A 24,753-nucleotide genomic window follows, 5' to 3' on the forward strand; every position below is an offset into this window, starting at 1 on the left:
TTATTCTGAGCCCTCCTTGCTCCAGTGTGTATAAAGGTCAAAAGGGCGTCCCGGTAGTTAATTCCATAAAGCATACATTGAAGGACACTATAATATCCCTGTTCAGTAGTTTATATCCTTATTATGTGTTTTAGGGTAAGGCCTTGTCTTCCATTAAAATGACACTCCATTGCACCAAGTGAAAAAGATAGATTCCCTTCATTCTTCATTCCCATTCCCAAAAACCTCCATTTCCCCTTTCGTCATGGCCAAGCCTCAATCTGCCAATTACATCCCCTCCAAGTCTCCATTGCCAACTGCACTGGGCAGTTGGCCAGGTTGTTACAGCTGTGGGTTGTTTTCGCCCCAAAGCCGCCATTGAACATGTGCTCGGGTTGGGGAAGAAAGGTGTGCCCGCCCGTCGTCATCAAGGGCGGAGCCAGAGGGCCGCACGACCAACCAGGGCCGAGGTGAGCACACCAATGGGCGTGTCCTAAAAGCCGGCGGCTTAATCGCCGGAGGCGCTATAAAGGCGCACGCGCAAGAAGTTGCGAAGAGGTCCACGACAAAAGGAGGTCCACGACAAAAGGAGGTCCACGACAAAAGGAGGTCCATGACAAGAGAGGTCCATGACAAAAGAGGTCCATGACAAGAGCAGAGCTGAGTTGTGTGGTTTTGGGAAAGAGCTGGGTTGGTCGTCAGTGGTGGTCAGTGGTTGCGTTGAGTGGTCAGTGGTTGCGTTGAGTTGTCGGTGGTGAGGAGGGATTGAACCAAGAGGAAGAGTTGGACCAAGAGAGAGAGAAAGAGTGGTTGGACCAAGAAAGAGAGAGGAGAGAACCCGTCACGCCAGACCCCCCACCAGCGCGTCAGCTCCACCAAGCAGCTCCGACCCGTGATCCCGCGCACACGACAGGATCGGTGGCATCAGCGGCCGTCGAGGTCCAGCCCGACGTCCCGTGCGGGATCAAGCTCCAGCCACACACCTCCTTCCAGCCAATCCTGCCTGCAATTTCCCCATTCGTGTACGTGAGTTTGTTCTGTTTGTTTTGTCCCTGGGAATAAATTAAGACTGCATAGGATAAGCTAGTAATTTTCACTGTGTCACCTGCTTTTTCAATATTCTCTGTACATAACCGTGACTGCTCCTTTTGCTTGTGTGTGTAAATAATAAATCCCGTTACTCTTCTGTACGTCTTCTTCTTCCTCTTTACATTCGGTCGCTTTAGAGTTTTCCATATTGAATATCTGTGGCGCGATACGGCCAACGTTACGGGTGAATCGGGTGAATCGGGGAAACTGTTAGGTCACGGTGCCATCCGCTCGGCAAACATAACATCCTTAACCGCGGACCGTAACAATATGTTACCACATCTGGCACAGCAACTTCATCACCAGTCGCAATCAACTCGGTGTCCCAGCCAGTCACTGCATTCAAAACTTGTGGATGCTACGTGAATGATATTTTGAACCCGCTTCTGGTTGATACATGTGCCAAGGTCTCAATTCTCAATAAGGCAACTTATGACAATTTTTTTTCGCACATTCCTCTGAAACAGACTGCAGTGGCTCTGTCGGGTTATGGCAACACCAACATTACCGTGCTGGGTACTGTCAGCCTACCAGTGCGGTACAAAAACCACACTGCTGCTCCTTCAGTTTTCTACATCCCCACAATGGGTGCCATTCTGATGGGGCTGGACTTATTTCACAGTCTTCACTTTCGGCTGGCTGATTCCTGTGGCACAGATGTCCTGCAGGTCATGACCACCTGACACCACATGTTTCCTGCATTGTTTACAGACCTGGGGTGTATCTTTGACTTTGTACACCAGCCTACAGTTAACGCTGCTGTTGCACCAGTCATTCAACCCCTGTGGAGGGTACCTCTGGCTCTCTGGGACCAGGTCACGGCCAAACTACAGCGTCTCCTCGACTCTGACGTCATCGAATCCATCAATACATCCCCTTGGATTTCAAACCTGGTCATTACACGGAAAAAATCTGAGGAGCTGCAACTGTGTGTGGCAGTCAACAAGGCCATCATTCCGGATAAATATCCCCTGCCCACCGCAGAAGAACGCACCACACATTTCCATGGCTCCATTGTTTTCAGCAAACTGGATTTAAAGCAAGGTTACTTACAAGTACCCCTGGCACCAGTCAGCAGAGACCTCACAGCCTTTGTCATGCACATGGGGGTTTTCCGTTACAAGCACATGCCTTTCGGCCTCTGCTCGGCTCCCAGCTGTTTTTAGAAAATAATGTCTCTTCTCCTAGCTGACATACCTGGGGTGTCAATCTACTTGGACGATATTGTGGTACATGGTGCCACCCAGCCTCAACATGATGCTCGACTACAATAGGTTTTTGGTCAGCTCTCGGCCCGTCACGTCACACTCAACTCTGCGAAATGTGTCCTCGGGGTTCCAGAGATAGAGTTTGTGGGGTACAAGCTCTCAGGGCAAGGCATCACTCCTATCTTATCACATGTTGACGCCATCCATGCCCTTCCTGAGCCACAGTCAGTATCCCAACTAGCCTCCTTCCTGGATATGGCCACATATTACCTCCGCTTCCTCCCACAGTTTGCCTCTACTACAGCACCACTACACCACCTCCTCATAAAGGATGTACCTTGGGAATGGACCACAGCTTGTAGTCACGCTGTACAGACACTTAAGCATCAGCTCACTTCTGCCCCCACTCTAGCGCACTTCAGTCTCACAGCGTCCACGATGGTTACCTGTGATGCCTCCTTGGTGGCACTGGGTGCTGTACTGTCACAGCTTCATGATGGGGTAGAGAAACCAGTAGCGTTTGCTTCCCGTTCCCTCACTCCGGCTGAACAAAAGTACTCGATGGGTGAGAGGGAAGCGTTGGCATGCATTTGGGCATGTGAGCGCTGGCATCTCTACCTCTACGGCAGAGCCTTCACGATGCGAACAGACCATCAAGCTCTCACGGCACTTTTGACTACCAGTGGCTCAGGACATAAACCACTATGATTACTCAGTTTGGCAGACCGCTTGAATCAGTACAATTTTAAGTTGGAATTCACACCGGGACGCCAGAACACCGTTGTGGACCTTCTGTCAAGAGCGGTCGTTCCACCATCAACGACTCAGCAGGAAACAGACACCGAACCTGATCTAGTGCAACTGCTTCAAGCACCCTTGTCCACTGTTGTTTCCATGGAATCACTTTGTAAAGGGTCCCAGGATGACGCTCTGTTTACCACGCTCCATACCTACATTAGAGGGGGGTGCGGGTGGCCGTCCAATGTGAAAGGGGAGTTGTTACCCTACTACAGAGTGAGGGCAGAATTATCCTGCTGGGAGGATGTCTGCACTGCCAGAGGTCACCGAACCTTGATTCCGGCATCCCTTAGAGTGCAGGTCTTGCGAATGGCACATGAGGGACACCTTGGAGTAGTGAAAGTTTAACAGCACTGCAGAGACATTGTCTGGTGGCCCACCATCGATCACAACATCGAACTGATGGTCAAGGATTGCACTGCATGTCTCCTCAGCGGAAAATCCTCTCAGCCAACTCCTGCCCCTCTATCCCCTATACAGTGGCCATCCGCACCTTGGAAACATCTCCATGTGGACCTCTTTGGAGAACTGCATGGGGCACCAGCCCATGCCCGTTACCTACTCGTGGTGTATGACCTTCATTCAAAGTGGCCTGAAGCTTTGCCGCTGGGGTCAGTCACCACTCAATTGGTTATTCAAAAGCTTGATTCATTGTTTGCCCGGTGGGGTCTCCCGGATATCATTACCACAGACAACGGGCCCCAATTTATTTCTGCTGACTTTACATTAGAACAGCTGTATACCATCCTCAAGCTAATGGAGGTGTGGAGCGCCTCAACCAGACGCTAAAGAACGGCATCCGTGCTTTCCTGACCGAAGGTTGGCAGTTTGAAGCAGCTCTCCTGCAAACACTCTTTCACTTTCGGGCCTCCAAGCACACAACTACAGGGGTATCCCCTGCGTCGCTGATGCTGGGAAGGGAACTACAACTCCCGCTCGATCGCCTTGGCTTTACCAAGGGTAATCCTACATCGTCAGCTACACGTTTGCAGGTAGAGACCCAGCAGCAGCGTATGAAGTTGAGGTTTGACTCGTCAAAAAGGGCCAAACCACCGACGTTACAGGAGCGGGACAGGGTGCGTGTCTGGCTGCCTCGGCGTCGCAACAAGCTGCAGCCTCGATGGTCGGACCCATTGCAAATCGTTAAGAGATTGGGAGTAGCCACCTATCGTCTACACGATGGATCACGATGGCATGCGAATCGCTTGAGGAAGGTTCCTGTATCACCGGTCGGGCAAGGATAGGGAAGCATTTCTCCTCTTCTTTCCTGGCAGCTGCCAACTGGGATTGACAACAGGCCTGCGGACACACCTGCACCTCCAAGGGCTCCTCAAGTTGTTCAGCGACCTCAAAGGGCTACGCAACAGCCTACATGGATGAAGGACTATGTGATTGGCTAATTGTTTTTGAAAAGGGGAGGGAAATGTTATGTTTGGAATTTACATGTTTATGATTGATATGTTTAGAATATGGGAGTGACGTCATCGGAAACGGAAATGACGGTTGGGGTAGAAAGTGTGGGAGGAGCAGAGAGAGGCACGCGTTTTGGCATGAGGCCTGAAGCCGAAGGCTGGATGATTGGTGATTAAACCGTTGACGTTCACAAGCAGTACGTTTCGTGTGATTACTGGATACAACAGTGGCCATTTTGTTTATGCTCATTAGAAGGTCAAAAACTAAACATTCGGCTTGGGAACCGGATTAATCAAATTCAGCTTACCCTAGTTATGTTAAAAAGTGAGGTTCCCAACTTTTATCCAAAAATGCACCTAGAAGCTTATATATGGCCTTTTTCCATAAATCCGTCTAGTTTAAACGTGATCCCCTACCCATATAGGGCTGCAGATTGAGCATGAAAATGAGGGTGAAGTGGCAACTAGCTTCCTACCAGCTAATTTTGATATTTTTAAATAAAGTATGGGCCCTGACTACTTCACACACCAAAAATACCCAGAATCCCCTTGGGGGAACATGTTCAAGTGACGTCATCAAGATGGCCTCCATTTTTATTAAGTTTTTGTATTTTATTTTTACATCGAGGGTCCCTGTGTCCTGATCAGTAATAAAATGATACTAGCATCTGATTTAAATATTCTATTTAATAATATTAATATTTAAATATATTTTAAAATAATATTATTAATTATATTTAATAATATTTAAAATAATATTTAAATAATATATTAATTTAAATGCATGCATGCAATGCATTTAAATTAAATTAATAATTTAATTTAAATATTTAAATAATATTTAAATTAAACGCAGCTGATGCATTAAGATCAATTTCTTGGGTATTAGGGGATTCAGTTGTTGGTTGTAATTTTTCTTTGTCTCTGCGAATAATACTAACTGCACGGTGAAGTATTTGGGAATCATTTTTGTAATCAGAACCATTGTTGTAAGCACACTCTCACGAACCTCTGCTGGCTTCATATTCGCTGCTGTAAGTTTTATTCCTTTCTTTTTATTCTCTGGTTCTCCACAAATGAATGTGTTCATCCCAGGAAAAGGCTGATGTTTGTTCTCTTGACAGTAAATCTACTATATAAACGGTTAGGTACCACGTCAGCACCTGCACACAATGCCAAACGTTACAATTTTGACAGCCATTTTGATGACGTCATTTAAGCATGTCCCCCCAGAGGTATTCTGCTTATTTTTGGTTTGTGAACTTGTCAACTTGTTTGCCCACCTTTGGAATATCCTCCAAAGCCTCCACATGACCTTTTGCCGTTCTTCTCCTTTGTGCTCAGGTCACTCCACTGCAAGCACTTCTCCAAAGCCTCCACCGAATAACTTTCCAACACCATGGGCCACCAGTACGCCGCTAGCCGCAGCTGGACATGCTGCCTGGAACGGCACGCATGGTTGGGCTTGCACACCACCTCCCCAAATGCCACAACAAGCGGGGTCCGGTGGAATCTCCCAGAATGGACAATTGGTTCAATCGACAAAACCAGCGAGTCGATCCACGGAGAGGCAACCGCTCACTCCCCAGCAAGTGTCCGTTCTACAGCTCCTGCGGGATGCGTTTGCTTTTGATGGCTACATGGAAAACGGTGAAGTCGAGATGGAGATGGGTAAATCGAACAACAATGGCGTTGATGTTCGGGTTAAATGGAAATGTTTTTGGCTTAGTCTATTAATGAGGCACTGGATGAGTCTAGAGGTAAGCTCTGAGCTGTCAAGCCTGGGTTTGAATCTCGGCCTACCTCCAAACTGCCATCCTGGTGCTTTGCAGCCAGAGACACTGATCGATATGTGTGCTGATATTTTGGCGCACGCATTGATCAATCGCTCTGCGCTGCACGTTAGTGAAGCATGCGGAGGGTTCATTGGGCCCATCGAGCCTGCGTAATTCTACCGGCACTCATATACCATTTTATCTTTTCTGTTTTTGGATAGTGAAGTTGTAACTTTGTGTAACACATGGTTGTTGCCGAGAAAGAGAGGGCAAGTTGAAGACTCTGGCTACCCTGCGCTCGCGAAGCGAAAAGCGAGGTTAAGCATTCAGTTGCGTACGTGTGCTGTGTGCCGTGTCTGCATTTTAAAAATTCATTTTCTCGGCAACCGTTGGTCCGATTGTCATTATATTTTCACCATATGCGGGCCTCCTCCTGTGGAATATTTTAATTATAATCATGACGTCATAGGCCATGTGGTACAGGCGCCATCTTGGAAAAATCGAAAATTGTTGCACCTCTATATCTCCAAAACCGCTGCATGGAAAAAAATTGAAACGGCTCATTGTAAAGAACTCCATATGGGGAATAGGTGTTGTTAACGATGGCGTCATTGGTGCCATAATTATGACGTCATAATTCGACAGGGACAACGCTTAGTCTGATCAGTTTGAAATGTATTGAGCGTGATCTATGCAACAATTATATTAGAGAATATAAATTTATGATGTCATCGCTCACGTGGTCTGTCAACCATATTGGATCAAAGGAAAAAAAAGTTCAAAAACAGAGGAGTTGGCTCGCAACAAGTTGCCTGCGCAGGGTAAGTATTCTATGAATACCATCTGGTTAATTAATATGTAACAAGTAGTGTTGGCAATGCTCATACGTGAGGTGGACCCTCCATTCATAGGTTTACTGAACAGGCACAGTGGTCAAAGATGGAATTGGGTTTGTAAAAACAACAACTAATGTTAAATGTCACGTAATAATAACACTGGTCGACAAAATCCAACTTTTTTCTCTCATCAAAGATGTAAACACACTTTTCAAGACGAGTTTTGCACACTGATTACAAATCTGTTTTTGTTTTTCCTCTAGCACGTCGAGTTTTCGTGATTAGACTGGTCAAGTTTGAAAGGTTATTGCCCTCTTCGGCACTAACCTTTCAAATATCAGGAAAACTTCTATGTGCTAGAGGAACACCAACACCGACTTATCATCAGCGTCCCAAGAGCTATCTAGCCCACCTATAATTATATCTGATGAAAATGACTTGTTGGTCGGTGTAATCAACATTGTTGTTTGGAAGCGTTTAAAGGGGCACAAGTTTCAATTGGCATCAAAACGATGATTGGTGCCACATAATGACCGGTTCATGCGGCGATGGTCCTGCGCCAGTTACTAACTAAGCACAACATTCCAGTTGTCGGACACCCAACCCCCATCATCCGCTGCTCCATGAAACCAATTCTACGTTTCCAAAAATAAAACGCGCCCCAAACCTTTGGGCCCCACTAGGTTCTCGCTCATCGTGAAGTTTCCATGGGAAATGAATGAATATCCTGCAAGTAAGAATTTATTTTTTTGTTTGTACAAATTTTTTGACATTCTTCCTCTTTCCTTTTCCCACTTCGCACCACAGCAGAGTTCATCAGCACTCTTGGTGTGCTGAACTTCTCAGCTTTTACTTATTTAGTCAGTGAGCGCTACAACGACTTGCACTGGGATAAAAGCCTCCTGCAGAACCTGCACTCGGTGCTGCAAGGGTACGGAGCACTAGGAGGCATTGTTCTTCTCCTTGACATCCTAAACAATGCACCATCTTGTCGTCATTAGTGAATTTCTTTTGAAGGATGATGCTGAACCCTTAAAATGCAAAAATTAATGGACACTTTAAACTTTAGTTATCTCAATCCCTTTTGGAACTAACTTTGATTTAATACACTTTTCTCTTCATATTTGCAAATCTCAGGATATCCGTATGCTTTGATAAACAGGGAGGTATACGACGACTCTGCTTTTTAAGCGGTGAAGCCGCTTCAATATTTGGCTCTGTCCTTCCTTCCATCCGTCTATCCGTCCATAAAAATGAAGAAGAAGAACCTCTCCAGCCCATCGTGTTTAATTCTAAACGGTTCTAACGTGTAATTCTAAAGGGTTCTAACGTGTAATTCTAAAGGGTTCTAACGTGTAATTCTAAAGGGTTCAAAAGTGTAATTATAAATGGTAATTCTAAAGGGTTCTAAAGTGTAATTCTAAAGGGTTATAAAGGGTAATTCTAAAGGGTTCTAAAGTATAATTATAAATGGTAATTCTAAAGGATTCTAAAGGGCAATTCTAGAGGGTTCTAAAGTGTAATTCTAAATGGTAATTCTAAAGGGTTCTAAATTGTAATTCTAAAGGGTTTAAAGTGTATTTCTAAAGTGTAATCCTAAAGGATTCTCAATGGTAATTCTAAAGGGTAATTCTGAAGGGTTTGAAGTGTAATTCTAAAGGGTAATTCTAAAGGGTAATTTGAAAGGGTTCTAAAGTGTAATTCTAAAGTGTAATTCGAAAGGGTTTAAAGGGTAATTCTAAAGGGTTCTAAAGTGTAATTCTAAAGTGCAATTCTAAAGGGTTTAAAGGGTAATTCTAAAGGGTTCTAAAGTGTAATTTTAAAGTGCAATTCTAAAGGATTCTAAATTGTAATTCTAAAGGGTAATTCTAAAGGGTAATTCTAAAGGGTTTAAAGTGTAATTATAAAGGGTAATTCTAAAGGGTTTAAAGTGTAATTCTAAAGAGTAATTCGAAAGGATTCTAAATGGTAATTATAAAGGGTAATTCTAAAGGGTTTAAAGTGTAATTCTACAGGTCAATTCTAGAGGGTTCTAAAGTGTAATTTTAAAGTGTAATTCTAAAGGATTCTAAATTGTAATTCTAAAGGGTAATTCTAAAGGGTTTAAAGTGTAATGCTAAAGTGTAATTCTAAAGGAATCTAAATGGTAATTCTAAAGGGTAGTTCTGAAGGGTTTAAAGTGTAATTCTAAAGTGTAATTCTAAAGGGCAATTCCAGAGGGTTCTGAAGTGTAATTTTAAAGTGTAATTCTAAAGGATTCTAAATTGTAATTCTAAAGGATTCTCAAGTGTAATTCTAAAGGATTCTAAATTGTAATTGTAAAGGGTATTTCTAAAGGGTTTAAAGTGTATTTCTAAAGTGTAATTCTAAAGGATTATAAATGGTAATTCTAAAGTGTAATTCTGAAGGATTATAAATGGTAATTCTAAAGGGTAATTCTGAAGGGTTTAAAGTGTAATTCTAAAGGGTTCTAAAGTGTAATTCTAAAGTGTAATTCTGAAGGGTTTAAAGGGTAATTCTAAAGGGTTCTAAAGTGTAATTCTAAAGTGTAATTCTAAAGTGCAATTCCAAAGGGTTTAAAGGGTAATTCTAAAGGGTTCTAAAGTGTAATTTTAAAGTGTAATTCATAAGGATTCTAAATTGTAATTCTAAAGGGTAATTCTAAAGGGTTTAAAGTGTAATTCTAAAGGGTTTAAAGGGTAATTCTAAAGGGCTCTAAAGTGTAATTTTAAAGTGTAATTCTAAAGGATTCTAAATTGTAATTCTAAAGGGTAATTCTAAAGGGTTTAAAGTGTAATTCTAACGGGTAATTCTAAAGGGTTTAAAGTGTAATTCTAAAGGGTAATTCGAAAGGATTCTAAATGGTAATTCTAAAGGGTAATTCTGAAGGGTTTAAAGTGTAATTCTAAAGGGCAATTCTAGAGTGTTCTAAAGTGTAATTTTAAAGTGTAATTCTAAAGGATTCTAAATTGTAATTCTAAAGGGTTTAAAGTGTAATTCTAAAGTGTAATTCTAAAGGAATCTAAATGGTAATTCTAAAGGGTACTTTCTGAAGGGTTTAAAGTGTAATTCTAAAGTGTAATTCTAAAGGGCAATTCTAGAGGGTTCTAAAGTGTAATTTTAAAGTGTAATTCTAAAGGATTCTACATTGTAATTCTAAAGGGTTTAAAGTGTAATTCTAAAGGGTTTAAAGTGTAATTCTAAAGTGTAATTCTAAAGGATTCTAAATGGTAATTCTAAAGGGTAATTCTGAAGGGTTTAAAGTGTAATTCTAAAGGGTAATTCGAAAGGGTTCTAAAGTGTAATTCTAAAGGGTAATTCTAAAGGGTTCTAAAGGATCATTCTAGCGGGGTCTAAAGGGTGATTCTAATGGGTTCCTAAGGGTAATTCTAAAGGGTTCTAAAATCTAATTATAAGGAGTTCTAAAGGGTAATTCTAAAGGCTGCTAAAGTGTAACTCTACAGGGTGTCCCAACACCTTAGCCCCCCCACCCCCCTACCCAGCCCAACGTAGGATAGGTAGGGAGAAACCACGAATAGCGGAAAAAAGCTTTATTATTCGACATCTCATGTGCACAGTTTCAAAGCTTTGCTTCAATATTTGGTGTGCCCACCGCCCGCCGACCGAACTGCCTCCAAACGCGCAGGGTAGGATTCCAAGAGAGACACAAACAAGTCACGATCGAACTCCATTTCTTCGAGGACGTTAGTCAAAGCTGTGAGAAGCTCTTCCCTGGTGTTCTGGAGGCGTTGTTCAACTCTGTCCTTGAGTATCGCCCCCAAATGTTCACAGGCGTTGAGGTCAGGCGATGCTCCCGGCCACTCATCGTTTCCGAAAAAATCGACCTTGTTCGCCTTCAGAAGATTCTGGGTCGCCAGTGCGCTCATGCACGGGGCTTGGTCGTGCAGAAACGCGGTCTCCTTGATGCTGAGGACATTTTCTGGGTTCCGTAAGAATGGAATAACATGGCGGATCAGCACAATGTCTCGGAGGTATTTGCCGTCCCACGATTGTCCTTGCTCTTTGATGACCCACATCAGCCTTTTCGCTGTGAACATCAAGAAGACGCCAACGCACCGTGCTGTCTTCGATTTCTCTCGAATCTTGAGTTCTTGTGGAATGTCATCATTGTGAAGAGCCCAAATTCTGTCGTTCTGGAAGTTGGGACATCGAGCCTCATAAATGAAAAATTCATCAGAAGGGACCAGGAAAAGAAAATCATCAGAGGTCCACTCGCTCAAAAACTCACAAAACCACATTTGATCCTCGGCGTTCTTCTCTGTCAGCTTCGGTGCTGGAATTTGGTGAAAAGCCTTTGCGCCAATGGACTGAAGGAACCTGTGGATACTTGATAAGCTCTACTTCTTCTTCCCTCGAACCCGTTCAATCTCCTTTTGGAGCCCTCGAATGCTTTTCGTTCTCCTTGGCAAGCGACTCAATGATGATATCCCTGCTTTCCTGAGACAAACATTGTGCTGTCTGTTCGGGCCGGCTGTCCATCTCGCAATCGAAAGGATCACGGTTCCATTTGCATTTGACGAAGTCCTCAGACCTGTTCAGGTACTTGGCAACCCAGGATCGGGATATGGTTCCCGGCGTCTGATCCCTGGCGACTCGGAACACGATAGCCATGATGCGGCAATGCGGCATATCCACCTTTTCTTCTCGGAATCACCCGACCACGACATCACTTCACAAAATCTGCAACAGAACAAGAAAGGCTCATTAGGTCATTATGAAATTTGGTATTTGAGATGTCAAATGAATGATCCTTCCCGCTATATGCCCGCCATTGTACAGTGGCGACCCAGTAGAGCTGGGCAGGGGGGGGGGGGGGCAAGGTTTTGGGACACCCTGTAGATGGTTCTAAAAGGTCATTCTAAGGGATTCTAAAGGGTTCTAAAGGGTAATTCTAAAGGGTAATTCTAGAGGATTCTAAAGTGTAGTTCTAAAGGGTTCTAAAGGGTAATTCTAAAGGCTTCTAAAGTGTAATTCTCGAGGGTTCTAAAAGGTCATTCTAAAGGGTTCTAAAGTGTAATTCTAGAGGGTTCTAAAAGGTAATTCTAAAGGGTTCTAAAGTGTAATTCTAAAGTGTAATTCTAGAGGGTTCTAAAAGGTAATTCTAAAGGGTTCTAAAGTGTAATTCTAAAGGGTTCTAAAGTGTAATTCTAAAGGGTTCTAAAGTGTAATTCTAAAGGGTTCTAAAATGTAATTCTAAGGGGTTATAAAGTGTAATTCTAAAGGGTTCTAAAGGGTAATTCTAAAGGATTCTTAAGGGTAATTTTAAAGGGTTTTGTTCGTTTCTAGGCATTGCGTATTTCATATTTAAAATGCCAAACTGAACCGCTTCCTTCGTGCACGGGTGCGATATTGTTGTTTTTTTTCTCACATACAAATTTAATCCAAATATATTCACAACTGGTGAGTTTAATTGTTCATTTTGTTGGTGTATCATGGATGTAGGAGCACAGGTAATATGTACAATCGGTACATAGATGTTCCTTGGTTTCTTCAATTTTTTAAACAACATTGTTTCCTAATTTATGATGAATTAGAATCAACCAAATGATTGTTTGCATATCGCTTTTTTTTTTCTTTTCTTTTTTGTACTCTTGTGATTCCGATGGCTTGTATGATACCCTAGAGGTATTCCCAACTGCTTTTCAGCTGCCGAGCCTGGGTTTGAATCTCGAACCAGCTATAAACTGTTATTCTGGTGCTTTGTATGTAGGGCGAGGCATAGTTGTGTACCATCCATGATGGAAGGACGTGAAGCCAAAGGACCCATCCATGATGGAAGGACGTGAAGCCAAAGGACCCATCCATCTGCCAACATGATGTTTGTGGTCGTTAAAATCCCATGGTGTCCTTCATGAACAGTTGGCAAGTTATCACTGGCACCCTGAACAAATTCCAAATTCGTAGGAATACTGACTGCTGGGAAGGCAATGACAAACCACCCAGTGTAACCCTTGCTAAGAAACTGCTTCGGCAGCACTGACGCTCTGTAAACAGTATGACATATCAAAATCAGAATACAGCACCCTGGTATCACTCCAAACATGCAATAATGACCTCCGCCACCAAAGGTTTTCACCCCTGTTTGCCTGTTTTTCTGTTTGTCTGTGAGCAGGATATTTCAAAGTTATTGAAGGATTTGGACTAAATTTGGTGGACAAGTTGGGTGTGTGACAAGGATGAAATGATTATTTTTGGTGAAGATTCAGATCCGGATGCTAGAATTTTACATGTTTCTTCACCATTGAGTTATCGGGCCAAAAACGATATGCAGTGTAGCACGATATCTCAAAAAGATATGGATGGATTATGACTAAATCTAATCAGCTTATTCTTGTCGCCTACACAATTCTATTGGTATGCGACAAGAATAAGCTGATTACATTTTGGTTCAGGTCTGCATCCAGATCTGGCCAATCAGTGGGATACAAAACGTATACCTTTGAGCCTGGTGGAGGTATGCGCTCTACCGAGTGCAGTTCTAGTTGTGGATAAGTAATTAATTGACTACAATACTGATAGCAAGTTCATCCATTGTAACAGTGTCACCTGCCATTATCCTACAGGCCCAAAGTGGAGCCACGCATCGACTGCACAGGCCCAGTGCCGGTAACATGCAAGGCTTTCCTCAAGGAGAAAACACTCGCTGCAAAGACTCCACGCCATCACACGTGGTCAGAGGCCAATTTTAAACGTTTCTTGCAGCGGAGCAGACAAACAGACCTTCCAAGCACACCTCTGGCACATGAAGCTCACCTGTTGAATAGTGCTGGTGAGTTTGATAAGCTCTCATTGCTTTTGTTTTCTCTCTTGACCTTTTGGAGGTTTTCTTGAACCATAACAGCAAAAACCTGCTCTGTTGGAAAGCTTCAAGCAAACATAATTGGAAAGAGACGTCTCTTAGGTAAAGTCAAACTTGCACTTGTTTACCAAATGGACTAATATTATAAACAAAGTGCACGTTGGAACATTCGTTCAGATTGTTTTTACAGAAATTTTGCTTTGTATATGTCATTATGGAAAACTCGAGTCCAATTTATCATAGCTTTTAGGTTATAATCTATGTCTTATGTGAATCCAGATTATGATTTACTTGTTCCTTTTTGTGAATTTAGATTATGATTTACTTGTTCCTTTTTGTGAATTTATATTATGATTTACTTGTGTCTTATGTGAATCCAGATTATGATTTACTTGTTCCTTTTTGTGAATTTAGATTATGATTTACTTTTTCCTTTTTGTGAATTTAGATTATGATTTACTTTTTCCTTTTTGTGAATTTAGATTATGATTTACTTGTGCCTTTTTGTGAATTTAGATGATGATTTACTTGTGCCTTTTTGTGAATTTAGATTATGATTTACTTGTGCCTTTTTGTGAATTTATATCATGATTTACTTGTTCCTTTTTGTGAATTTATATTATGATTTACTTGTGCCTTTTTGTGAATTTAGATTATGATTTACTTGTGTCTTATGTGAATCCAGATTATGATTTACTTGTTCCTTTTTGTGAATTTAGATTATGATTTACTTTTTCCTTTTTGTGAATTTAGATTATGATTTACTTGTGCCTTTTTGTGAATTTAGATTATGATTTACTTGTGCCTTTTTGTGAATTTAGATTATGATTTACTTGTGTCTTTTTGTGAATTTAGATTATGATTTACTTGTTCCTTTTTGTGAATTTAGATTATGATTTACTTGTGCCTTTTTGTGAATTTAGATTATGATTTACTTGTGCCCTTTTGTGAATTTAGATTACTAGGGCATTGCCCGTACTATATCTATATCTAAAATTATATCCCCCCCCTCTATTTACATGAAATGGTTTGGTCCAAAGCGAACAGCTTGCGAGTACGGTGACAATCCCCCCCCTCTATTTACATGCAATGGTTTGGTCCAAAGCGAACGGCTTCCGGAGTTTGGTAAAGAAATCGCCATCGCGTGCACAAACGCGCAGGAAAGCGAATGAATCGCAAATTCGGTTTTATTAGTTTTAAAACATAGTTTAACGCCAACATAGTTTGCAAACGTGAAATAAATGAATACGCTCTCAAATGTGCCATCCGAGGCAGAGTGTGTCCTCCACGTTCGGCACACGCGATCGTTCGCTGCTCTCTGATTGGTTGAATCGTTTTTTGGACATAGCTCGGTAAGTAATTGTCCGATTAATATGAAACCTTGAAAAGGCACATCCTCGGGTCCCCAGCAATATACCTGGCAAGTTAAAAGTATATCGGACCCGTGGTTGTCGAGAAACAGCGGTCACAGACAAACAGACGTACAAACGTACAGACGTACAAACAGAGATTACTGGAATTATAGATAGATGATTTACTTGTGCCTTTTTGTGAATTTAGATTATGATTTACTTGTTCCTTTTTGTGAATTTAGATTATGATTTACTTGTGCCTTTTTGTGAATTTAGATTATGATTTACTTGTGCCTTTTTGTGAATTTAGATTATGATTTACTTGTGCCTTTTTGGGAATTTATATTATGATTTACTTGTGCCTTTTTGTGAATTTAGATTATGATTTACTTGTGCCTTTTTGTGAATTTAGATTATGATTTACTTGTTCCTTTTTGTGAATTTAGATTATGATTTACTTGTGCCTTTTTGTGAATTTAGATTATGATTTACTTGTGCCCTTTTGTGAATTTAGATTATGATTTACTTGTGCCTTTTTGTGAATTTAGATTATGATTTACTTGTTCCTTTTTGTGAATTTAGATTATGATTTACTTGTGCCTTTTTGTGAATTTAGATTATGATTTACTTGTGCCTTTTTGTGAATTTAGATTATGATTTACTTGTGCCTTTTTGTGAATTTCGATTATGATTTACTTGTGCCTTTTTGTGAATTTAGATTATGATTTACTTGTGTCTTATGTGAATCCAGATTATGATTTACTTGTTCCTTTTTGTGAATTTAGATTATGATTTACTTGTTCCTTTTTGTGAATTTAGATTATGATTTACTTGTTCCTTTTTGTGAATTTAGATTATGATTTACTTGTTCCTTTTTGTGAATTTATATTATGATTTACTTGTGTCTTATGTGAATCCAGATTATGATTTACTTGTTCCTTTTTGTGAATTTAGATTATGATTTACTTGTGCCTTTTTGTGAATTTAGATTATGATTTACTTGTGTCTTATGTGAATCCAGATTATGATTTACTTGTGTCTTATGTGAATCCAGATTATGATTTACTTGTTCCTTTTTGTGAATTTAGATTATGATTTACTTGTTCCTTTTTGTGAATTTAGATTATGATTTACTTGTTCCTTTTTGTGAATTTGGATTATGATTTACTTGTGCCTTTTTGTGAATTTAGATTATGATTTACTTGTGCCTTTTTGTGAATTTAGATTATGATTTACTTGTGCCTTTTTGGGAATTTATATTATGATTTACTTGTTCCTTTTTGTGAATTTAAATTATGATTTACTTGTTCCTTTTTGTGACTTTAGATTATGATTTACTTGTGCCTTTTTGGGAATTTATATTATGATTTACTTGTTCCTTTTTGTGAATTTAGATTATGATTTACTTGTTCCTTTTTGTGAATTTATATTATGATTTACTTGTGCCTTTTTGGGAATTTATATTATGATTTACTTGTTCCTTTTTGTGAATTTAGATTATGATTTACTTGTTCCTTTTTGTGAATTTAGATTATGATTTACTTGTTCCTTTTTGTGAATTTAGATTATGATTTACTTGTGTCTTATGTGAATCCAGATTATGATTTACTTGTTCCTTTTTGTGAATTTAGATTATGATTTACTTGTTCCTTTTTGTGAATTTAGATTATGATTTACTTGTTCCTTTTTGGGAATTTATATTATGATTTACTTGTGCCTTTTTGGGAATTTATATTATGATTTACTTGTTCCTTTTTGTGAATTTATATTATGATTTACTTGTGCCTTTTGTGAATTTAGATTATGATTTACTTGTGCCTTTTTGGGAATTTAGATTATGATTTATTTGTTCCTTTTTGTGAATTTAGATTATGATTTACTTGTTCCTTTTTGTGAATTTAGATTATGATTTACTTGTTCCTTTTTGTGAATTTATATTATGATTTACTTGTGTCTTATGTGAATCCAGATTATGATTTACTTGTGTCTTATGTGAATCCAGATTATGATTTACTTGTTCCTTTTTGTGAATTTAGATTATGATTTACTTGTTCCTTTTTGTGAATTTAGATTATGATTTACTTGTTCCTTTTTGTGAATTTAGATTATGATTTACTTGTGCCTTTTTGTGAATTTAGATTATGATTTACTTGTTCCTTTTTGTGAATTTAGATTGTGATTTACTTGTTCCTTTTTGTGAATTTAGATTATGATTTACTTGTGCCTTTTTGTGAATTTAGATTATGATTTACTTGTGCCTTTTTGTGAATTTAGATTATGATTTACTTGTGCCTTTTTGTGAATTTAGATTATGATTTACTTGTGCCTTTTTGTGAATTTAAATTATGATTTACTTGTTCCTTTTTGTGAATTTAGATTATGATTTACTTGTGCCTTTTTGGGAATTTATATTATGATTTACTTGTTCCTTTTTGTGAATTTAGATTATGATTTACTTGTTCCTTTTTGTGAATTTATATTATGATTTACTTGTTCCTTTTTGTGAATTTAGATTATGATTTACTTGTTCCTTTTTGTGAATTTAGATTATGATTTACTTGTTCCTTTTTGTGAATTTAGATTATGATTTACTTGTGTCTTATGTGAATCCAGATTATGATTTACTTGTTCCTTTTTGTGAATTTAGATTATGATTTACTTGTTCCTTTTTGTGAATTTAGATTATGATTTACTTGTTCCTTTTTGTGAATTTAGATTATGATTTACTTGTGTCTTATGTGAATCCAGATTATGATTTACTTGTTCCTTTTTGTGAATTTAGATTATGATTTACTTGTTCCTTTTTGTGAATTTAGATTATGATTTACTTGTTCCTTTTTGTGAATTTATATTATGATTTACTTGTGCCTTTTTGGGAATTTATATTATGATTTACTTGTTCCTTTTTGTGAATTTATATTATGATTTACTTGTGCCTTTTTGTGAATTTAGATTATGATTTACTTGTGCCTTTTTGGGAATTTAGATTATGATTTATTTGTTCCTTTTTGTGAATTTAGATTATGATTTACTTGTTCCTTTTTGTGAATTTAGATTATGATTTACTTGTGCCTTTTTGTGAATTTATATTATGATTTACTTGTTCCTTTTTGTGAATTTAGATTATGATTTACTTGTTCCTTTTTGTGAATTTAGATTATGATTTACTTGTGCCTTTTTGTGAATTTAGATTATGATTTACTTGTTCCTTTTTGTGAATTTATATTATGATTTACTTGTGGCTTTTTGTGAATTTATATTATGATATACTTGTTTCTTTTTGTGAATTTATATTATGATTTACTTGTTCCTTTTTGCGAATTTAGATTATGATTTACTTGTGCCTTTTTGTGAATTTAGATTATGATTTACTTGTGCCTTTTTGTGAATTTAGATTATGATTTACTTGTTCCTTTTTGTGAATTTAGATTATGATTTACTTGTGCCTTTTTGTGAATTTAGATTATGATTTACTTTTTACTTTTTGTGAATTTAGATTATGATTTACTTGTGCCTTTTTGTGAATTTAGATTACTAGGGTACGGGCCCTAGGGCATGCCCGTACGTGGGTGCCCGTTCCTTGCCAAAAAAAAAAAAAAACGCTACCCGTACGCTCTACCCCGCCCGTACGCCCGTACGCCCGTAAACAAAAAAAACAACGCTCTTCGCTTCCGCCCTTCGCTCTGGGAGAAATAATGCGCATAAGAAATCGAGAAATTATTATTTTCTCCGGAAGAAATCGAATTACGAACCGTAATGGCGCACGCGCTCGGCTCGGCTCGCAACAACGCGTTCTGTGATTGGCTGCCGGAAGTGAAGTCTTCACTGTCCGGAAGGTCGCAAATCGCAGTTACGATGAATCGCAAATTAGTTTTATTTAGTTTTAAAACATAGTTTAACGGCAACATAGTTTTCCAACGTGAAATAAATGAATACGCTCTCAAATGTGCCGTCCGAGGCAGAGTCTGTTCGGCACACGTGATAGCTCGCTGCTCTCTGATTGGTTGAATCGTTTTTTGGACATAGCTCGGTAACTACTTGTCCGATTAATTTCAAACCTTGAAAAGGCACATCCTCGGGTCCCCAGCAATATACCTGGCAAGTTTCAAGTATATCGGACCCGTGGTTGTCGAGAAACAGCGGTCACAGACAAACAAACAAACACACACACAGACACACACACACACACACACACACACACAGAGATTGCTGGAATTATAGATAGATGATTTACTTGTTCCTTTTTGTGAATTTAGATTATGATTTACTTGCGCCTTTTTGTGAATTTAGATTATGATTTACTTGTTCCTTTTTGTGAATTTAGATTATGATTTACTTGTTCCTTTTTGTGAATTTAGATTATGATTTACTTGTGCCTCTTTGTGAATTTAGATTATGATTTACTTGTTCCTTTTTGTGAATTTACATTATGATTTACTTGTTCCTTTTTGTGAATTTAGATTATGATTTACTTGTGCCTTTTTGTGAATTTATATTATGATTTACTTGTGCCTTTTTGTGAATTTAGATTATGATTTACTTGTTTCTTTTTGTGAATTTAGATTATGATTTACTTTTTACTTTTTGTGAATTTAGATTATGATTTACTTGTGCCTTTTTGTGAATTTAGATTACTAGGGTACGGGCCCTAGGGCATGCCCGTACGTGGGTGCCCGTTCCTTGCCAAAAAAAAAAAAAAACGCTACCCGTACGCTCTACTACGCCCATACGCCCATAAACAAAAAAAACAACGCTCTTCGCTTCCGCCCTTCGCTCTGGGAGAAATAATGCGCATAAGAAATCGAGAAATTATTATTTTCTCCGGAAGAAATCGAATTACGAACCGTAATGGCGCACGCGCTCGGCTCGGCTCGCAACAACGCGTTCTGTGATTGGCTGCCGGAAGTGAAGTCTTCACTGTCAGGAAGGTCGCAAATCGCAGTTACGATGAATCGCAAATTAGTTTTATTTAGTTTTAAAACATAGTTTAACGGCAACATAGTTTTCCAACGTGAAATAAATGAATACGCTCTCAAATGTGCCGTCCGAGGCAGAGTCTGTTCGCCACGTTCGGCACACGTGATAGCTCGCTGCTCTCTGATTGGTTGAATCGTTTTTTGGACATAGCTCGGTAACTACTTGTCCGATTAATTTCAAACCTTGAAAAGGCACATCCTCGGGTCCCCAGCAATATACCTGGCAAGTTTCAAGTATATCGGACCCGTGGTTGTCGAGAAACAGCGGTCACAGACAAACAAACAAACACACACACAGACACACACACACACACACACACACACAGAGATTGCTGGAATTATAGATAGATGATTTACTTGTTCCTTTTTGTGAATTTAGATTATGATTTACCTGCGCCTTTTTGTGAATTTAGATTATGATTTACTTGTTCCTTTTTGTGAATTTAGATTATGATTTACTTGTTCCTTTTTGTGAATTTAGATTATGATTTACTTGTGCCTCTTTGTGAATTTAGATTATGATTTACTTGTTCCTTTTTGTGAATTTACATTATGATTTACTTGTTCCTTTTTGTGAATTTATATTATGATTTACTTGTGCCTTTTTGTGAATTTATATTATGATTTACTTGTGCCTTTTTGTGAATTTAGATTATGATTTACTTGTTCCTTTTTGTGAATTTAGATTATGATTTACTTGTGCATTTTTGTGAATTTAGATTATGATTTACTTGTTCCTTTTTGTGAATTTAGATTATGATTTACTTGTTCCTTTTTGTGAATTTAGATTATGATTTACTTGTGCCTTTTTGTGAATTTAGATTATGATTTACTTGTTCCCTTTTGTGAATTTATATTATGATTTACTTGCTCCCTTTTGTGAATTTAGATTATGATTTACTTGTTCATTTTTGTGAATTTAGATTACTAGGACGTGCCCGTACGTGGGTGCCCGTTCCTTGCCAAAAAAAAAAAAAAAAATGTCTTCGCCCATGCATGCATGGGCGTGCCCATGGGCCCATGGGCGTGCCCGTAAGTGCGTGATGTGACCGTACAATGAATGTATCGTCCCGACGCCGCAGCTCGGATGGCGCTGCAGTTAATCGGGCCTGTATCGGCAGAGTTATTATAAACGTGTACTACAATCGATCGTACCTCACAGCGTCTGCTCGCCACGTTCAGCATCAGTACGTCGTCACTATGACTATCCGTAAGTCCGGAAGTGACGTCCTCATTTGACTGTCCGGAAGGTCGCATATCGCAGTTACGACGAATCGCAAATTAGTTTTAATTAGTTTTAAAACATAGTTTAACGCCAACATAGCGCCAACATAGTTTGCCAACGTGAAATAAATGAATACGCTCTCAAATGTGCCGTCCGAGGCAGAGTCTGTTCGCCACGTTCGGCACACGTGATAGCTCGCTGCTCTCTGATTGGTTGAATCGTTTTTTGGACATAGCTCGGTAACTACTTCTCCGATTAATATGAAACCTTGAAAAGGCACATCCTCAGGTCCCCAGCAATATACCTGGCAAGTTTCAAGTATATCGGACCCGTGGTTGTCGAGAAACAGCGGTCACAGACACACATACACACACACATACACACACACATACACACACACATACACACACATACACACACACATACACACAGAGATTACTGGAATTATAGATAGATGATTTACTTGTTCATTTTTGTGAATTCAGATTATGATTTACTTGTGCCTTTTTGTGAATTTAGATTATGATTTACTTGTGCCTTTTTGTGAATTTATATTATTATTTACTTGTTCCTTTTTGTGAATTTAGATTATGATTTACTTGTTCCTTTTTGTGAATTTATATTATTATTTACTTGTTCCTTTTTGTGAATTTAGATTATGATTTACCTGTGCCTTTTTGTGAATTTATATTATTATTTACTTGTTCCTTTTTGTGAATTTATATTATGATTTACTTGTGCCTTTTTGTGAATTTAGATTATGATTTACTTGTTCCTTTTTGTGAATTTAGATTATGATTTACTTGTGCCTTTTTGTGAATTTAGATTATGATTTACTTGTTCCTTTTTGTGAAATTATATTATGATTTACTTGTGCCTTTTTGTGAATTTATATTATGATTTACTTGTTACTTTTTCTGAATTTATATTATGATTTACTTGTGCCTTTTTGTGAATTTAGATTATGATTTACTTGTTCCTTTTTGTGAATTTAGATTATGATTTACTTGTTCCTTTTTGTGAATTTATATTATGATTTACTTGTTCCTTTTTGTGAATTTAGATTATGATTTACTTGTGTCTTATGTGAATCCAGATTATGATTTACTTGTGCCTTTTTGTGAATTTAGATTATGATTTACTTGTTCCTTTTTGTGAATTTATATTATGATTTACTTGTGCCTTTTTGTGAATTTATATTATGATTTACTTGTTTCTTTTTGTTAATTTATATTATGATTTACTTGTTCCTTTTTGTGAATTTAGATTATGATTTACTTGTGCCTTTTTGTGAATTTATATTATGATTTACTTGTTTCTTTTAGTGAATTTAGATTATGATTTACTTGTGCCTTTTTGTGAATTTAGATTATGATTTACTTGTGCCTTTTTGTGAATTTAGATTATGATTTACTTGTTCCTTTTTGTGAATTTAGATTATTATTTACTTGTGCCTTTTTGTGAATTTAGATTATGATTTACTTGTTACTTTTTGTGAATTTAGATTATGATTTACTTGTGCCTTTTTGTGAATTTAGATTATGATTTACTTGTTCCTTTTTGTGAATTTAGATTATGATTTACTTGTGCCTTTTTGTGAATTTAGATTATGATTTACTTGTTCCTTTTTGTGAATTTAGATTATGATTTACTTGTGCCTTTTTGTGAATTTAGACTATGATTTACTTGTTCCTTTTTGTGAATTTAGATTATGATTTACTTGTTCCTTTTTGTGAATTTAGATTATGATTTACTTGTGCCTCTTTGTGAATTTAGATTATGATTTATTTGTTCCTTTTTGTGAATTTACATTATGATTTACTTGTTCCTTTTTGTGAATTTATCTTATGATTTACTTCTGCCTTTTTGTGAATTTATATTATGATTTACTTGTTCCTTTTTGTGAATTTACATTATGATTTACTTGTTCCTTTTTGTGAATTTATCTTATGATTTACTTGTGCCTTTTTGTGAATTTAGATTATGATTTACTTGTTCCTTTTTGTGAATTTAGATTATGATTTACTTGTTCCTTTTTGTGAATTTAGATTATGATTTACTTGTTCCTTTTTGTGAATTTAGATTATGATTTACTTGTGCCTTTTTGTGAATTTAGATTATGATTTACTTGTTCCCTTTTGTGAATTTATATTATGATTTACTTGTTCCCTTTTGTGAATTTAGATTAGGATTTACTTGTTCATTTTTGTGAATTTAGATTATGATTTACTTGTGCCTTTTTGTGAATTTAGATTATGATTTACTTGTGCCTTTTTGTGAATTTATATTATTATTTACTTGTTCCTTTTTGTGAATTTAGATTATGATTTACTTGTTCCTTTTTGTGAATTTATATTATTATTTACTTGTTCCTTTTTGTGAATTTAGATTATGATTTACTTGTGCCTTTTTGTGACTTTATATTATTATTTACTTGTTCCTTTTTGTGAATTTATATTATGATTTACTTGTGCCTTTTTGTGAATTTAGATTACTAGGGCATGCCCGTACTATATATATATATCTAAAATTATATCCCCCCCCCTCTATTTACATGAAATGGTTTGGTCCAAAGCGAACGGCTTGCGAGTGGTGACAATCCCCCCCCTCTATTTACATGAAATGGTTTGGTCCAAAGCGAACGGCTTCCGGAGTTTGGTAAAGAAATCGCCATCGCGTGCACAAACGCGCAGGAAAGCGAATGAATCGCAAATTCGTTTTTATTAGTTTTAAAACATAGTTTAACGCCAACATAGTTTGCAAACGTGAAATAAATGAATACGCTCTCAAATGTGCCATCCGAGGCAGAGTGTGTCCGCCACGTTCGGCACACGCGATAGTTCGCTGCTCTCTGATTGGTTGAATCGTTTTTTGGACATAGCTCGGTAAGTAATTGTCCGATTAATATGAAACCTTGAAAAGGCACATCCTCGGGTCCCCAGCAATATACCTGGCAAGTTAAAAGTATATCGGACCCGTGGTTGTCGAGAAACAGCGGTCACAGACAAACGTACAAACGTACAGAGATTACTGGAATTATAGATAGATGATTTACTTGTTCCTTTTTGTGAATTTAGATTATGATTTACTTGTGCCCTTTTGTGAATTTAGATTATGATTTACTTGTTCCTTTTTGTGAATTTAGATTATGATTTACTTGTGCCTTTTTGTGAATTTAGATTATGATTTACTTGTTCCTTTTTGTGAATTTAGATTATGATTTACTTGTTCCTTTTTGTGAATTTAGATTACTAGGGCATGCCCGTACTATATCTATATCTAA

At 38.0% G+C, this 24,753-nt stretch overlaps 1 protein-coding gene across 9 annotated transcripts in view; it reads left to right on the plus strand.

The window, feature by feature from the left end:
* The window catches only part of KNDC1 (kinase non-catalytic C-lobe domain containing 1), a 1,149,158-nt gene that overhangs the window by 1,073,730 nt on the left and 50,675 nt on the right, over positions 1-24,753 (plus strand). For 7 of the 9 annotated variants that reach the window (XM_078772411.1, XM_078772412.1, XM_078772409.1 and 4 more), the window contains 3 exons: positions 5,831-6,157; positions 7,905-8,028; positions 13,682-13,887. In XM_078772411.1, the coding sequence (XP_078628537.1) occupies positions 5,831-6,157; positions 7,905-8,028; positions 13,682-13,887 (657 nt within the window). The remainder of the gene's footprint in view (positions 1-5,830; positions 6,158-7,904; positions 8,029-13,681; positions 13,888-24,753) is intronic. The other 2 variants (XM_078772406.1, XM_078772410.1) reach the window with 2 other exon arrangements.

The sequence above is a fragment of the Myxine glutinosa genome, chromosome 2 (assembly GCF_964187855.1).
Source record: "Myxine glutinosa chromosome 2, kmMyxGlut1.1, whole genome shotgun sequence".
Classification (NCBI taxonomy): Eukaryota; Metazoa; Chordata; class Myxini; order Myxiniformes; family Myxinidae; genus Myxine; species Myxine glutinosa.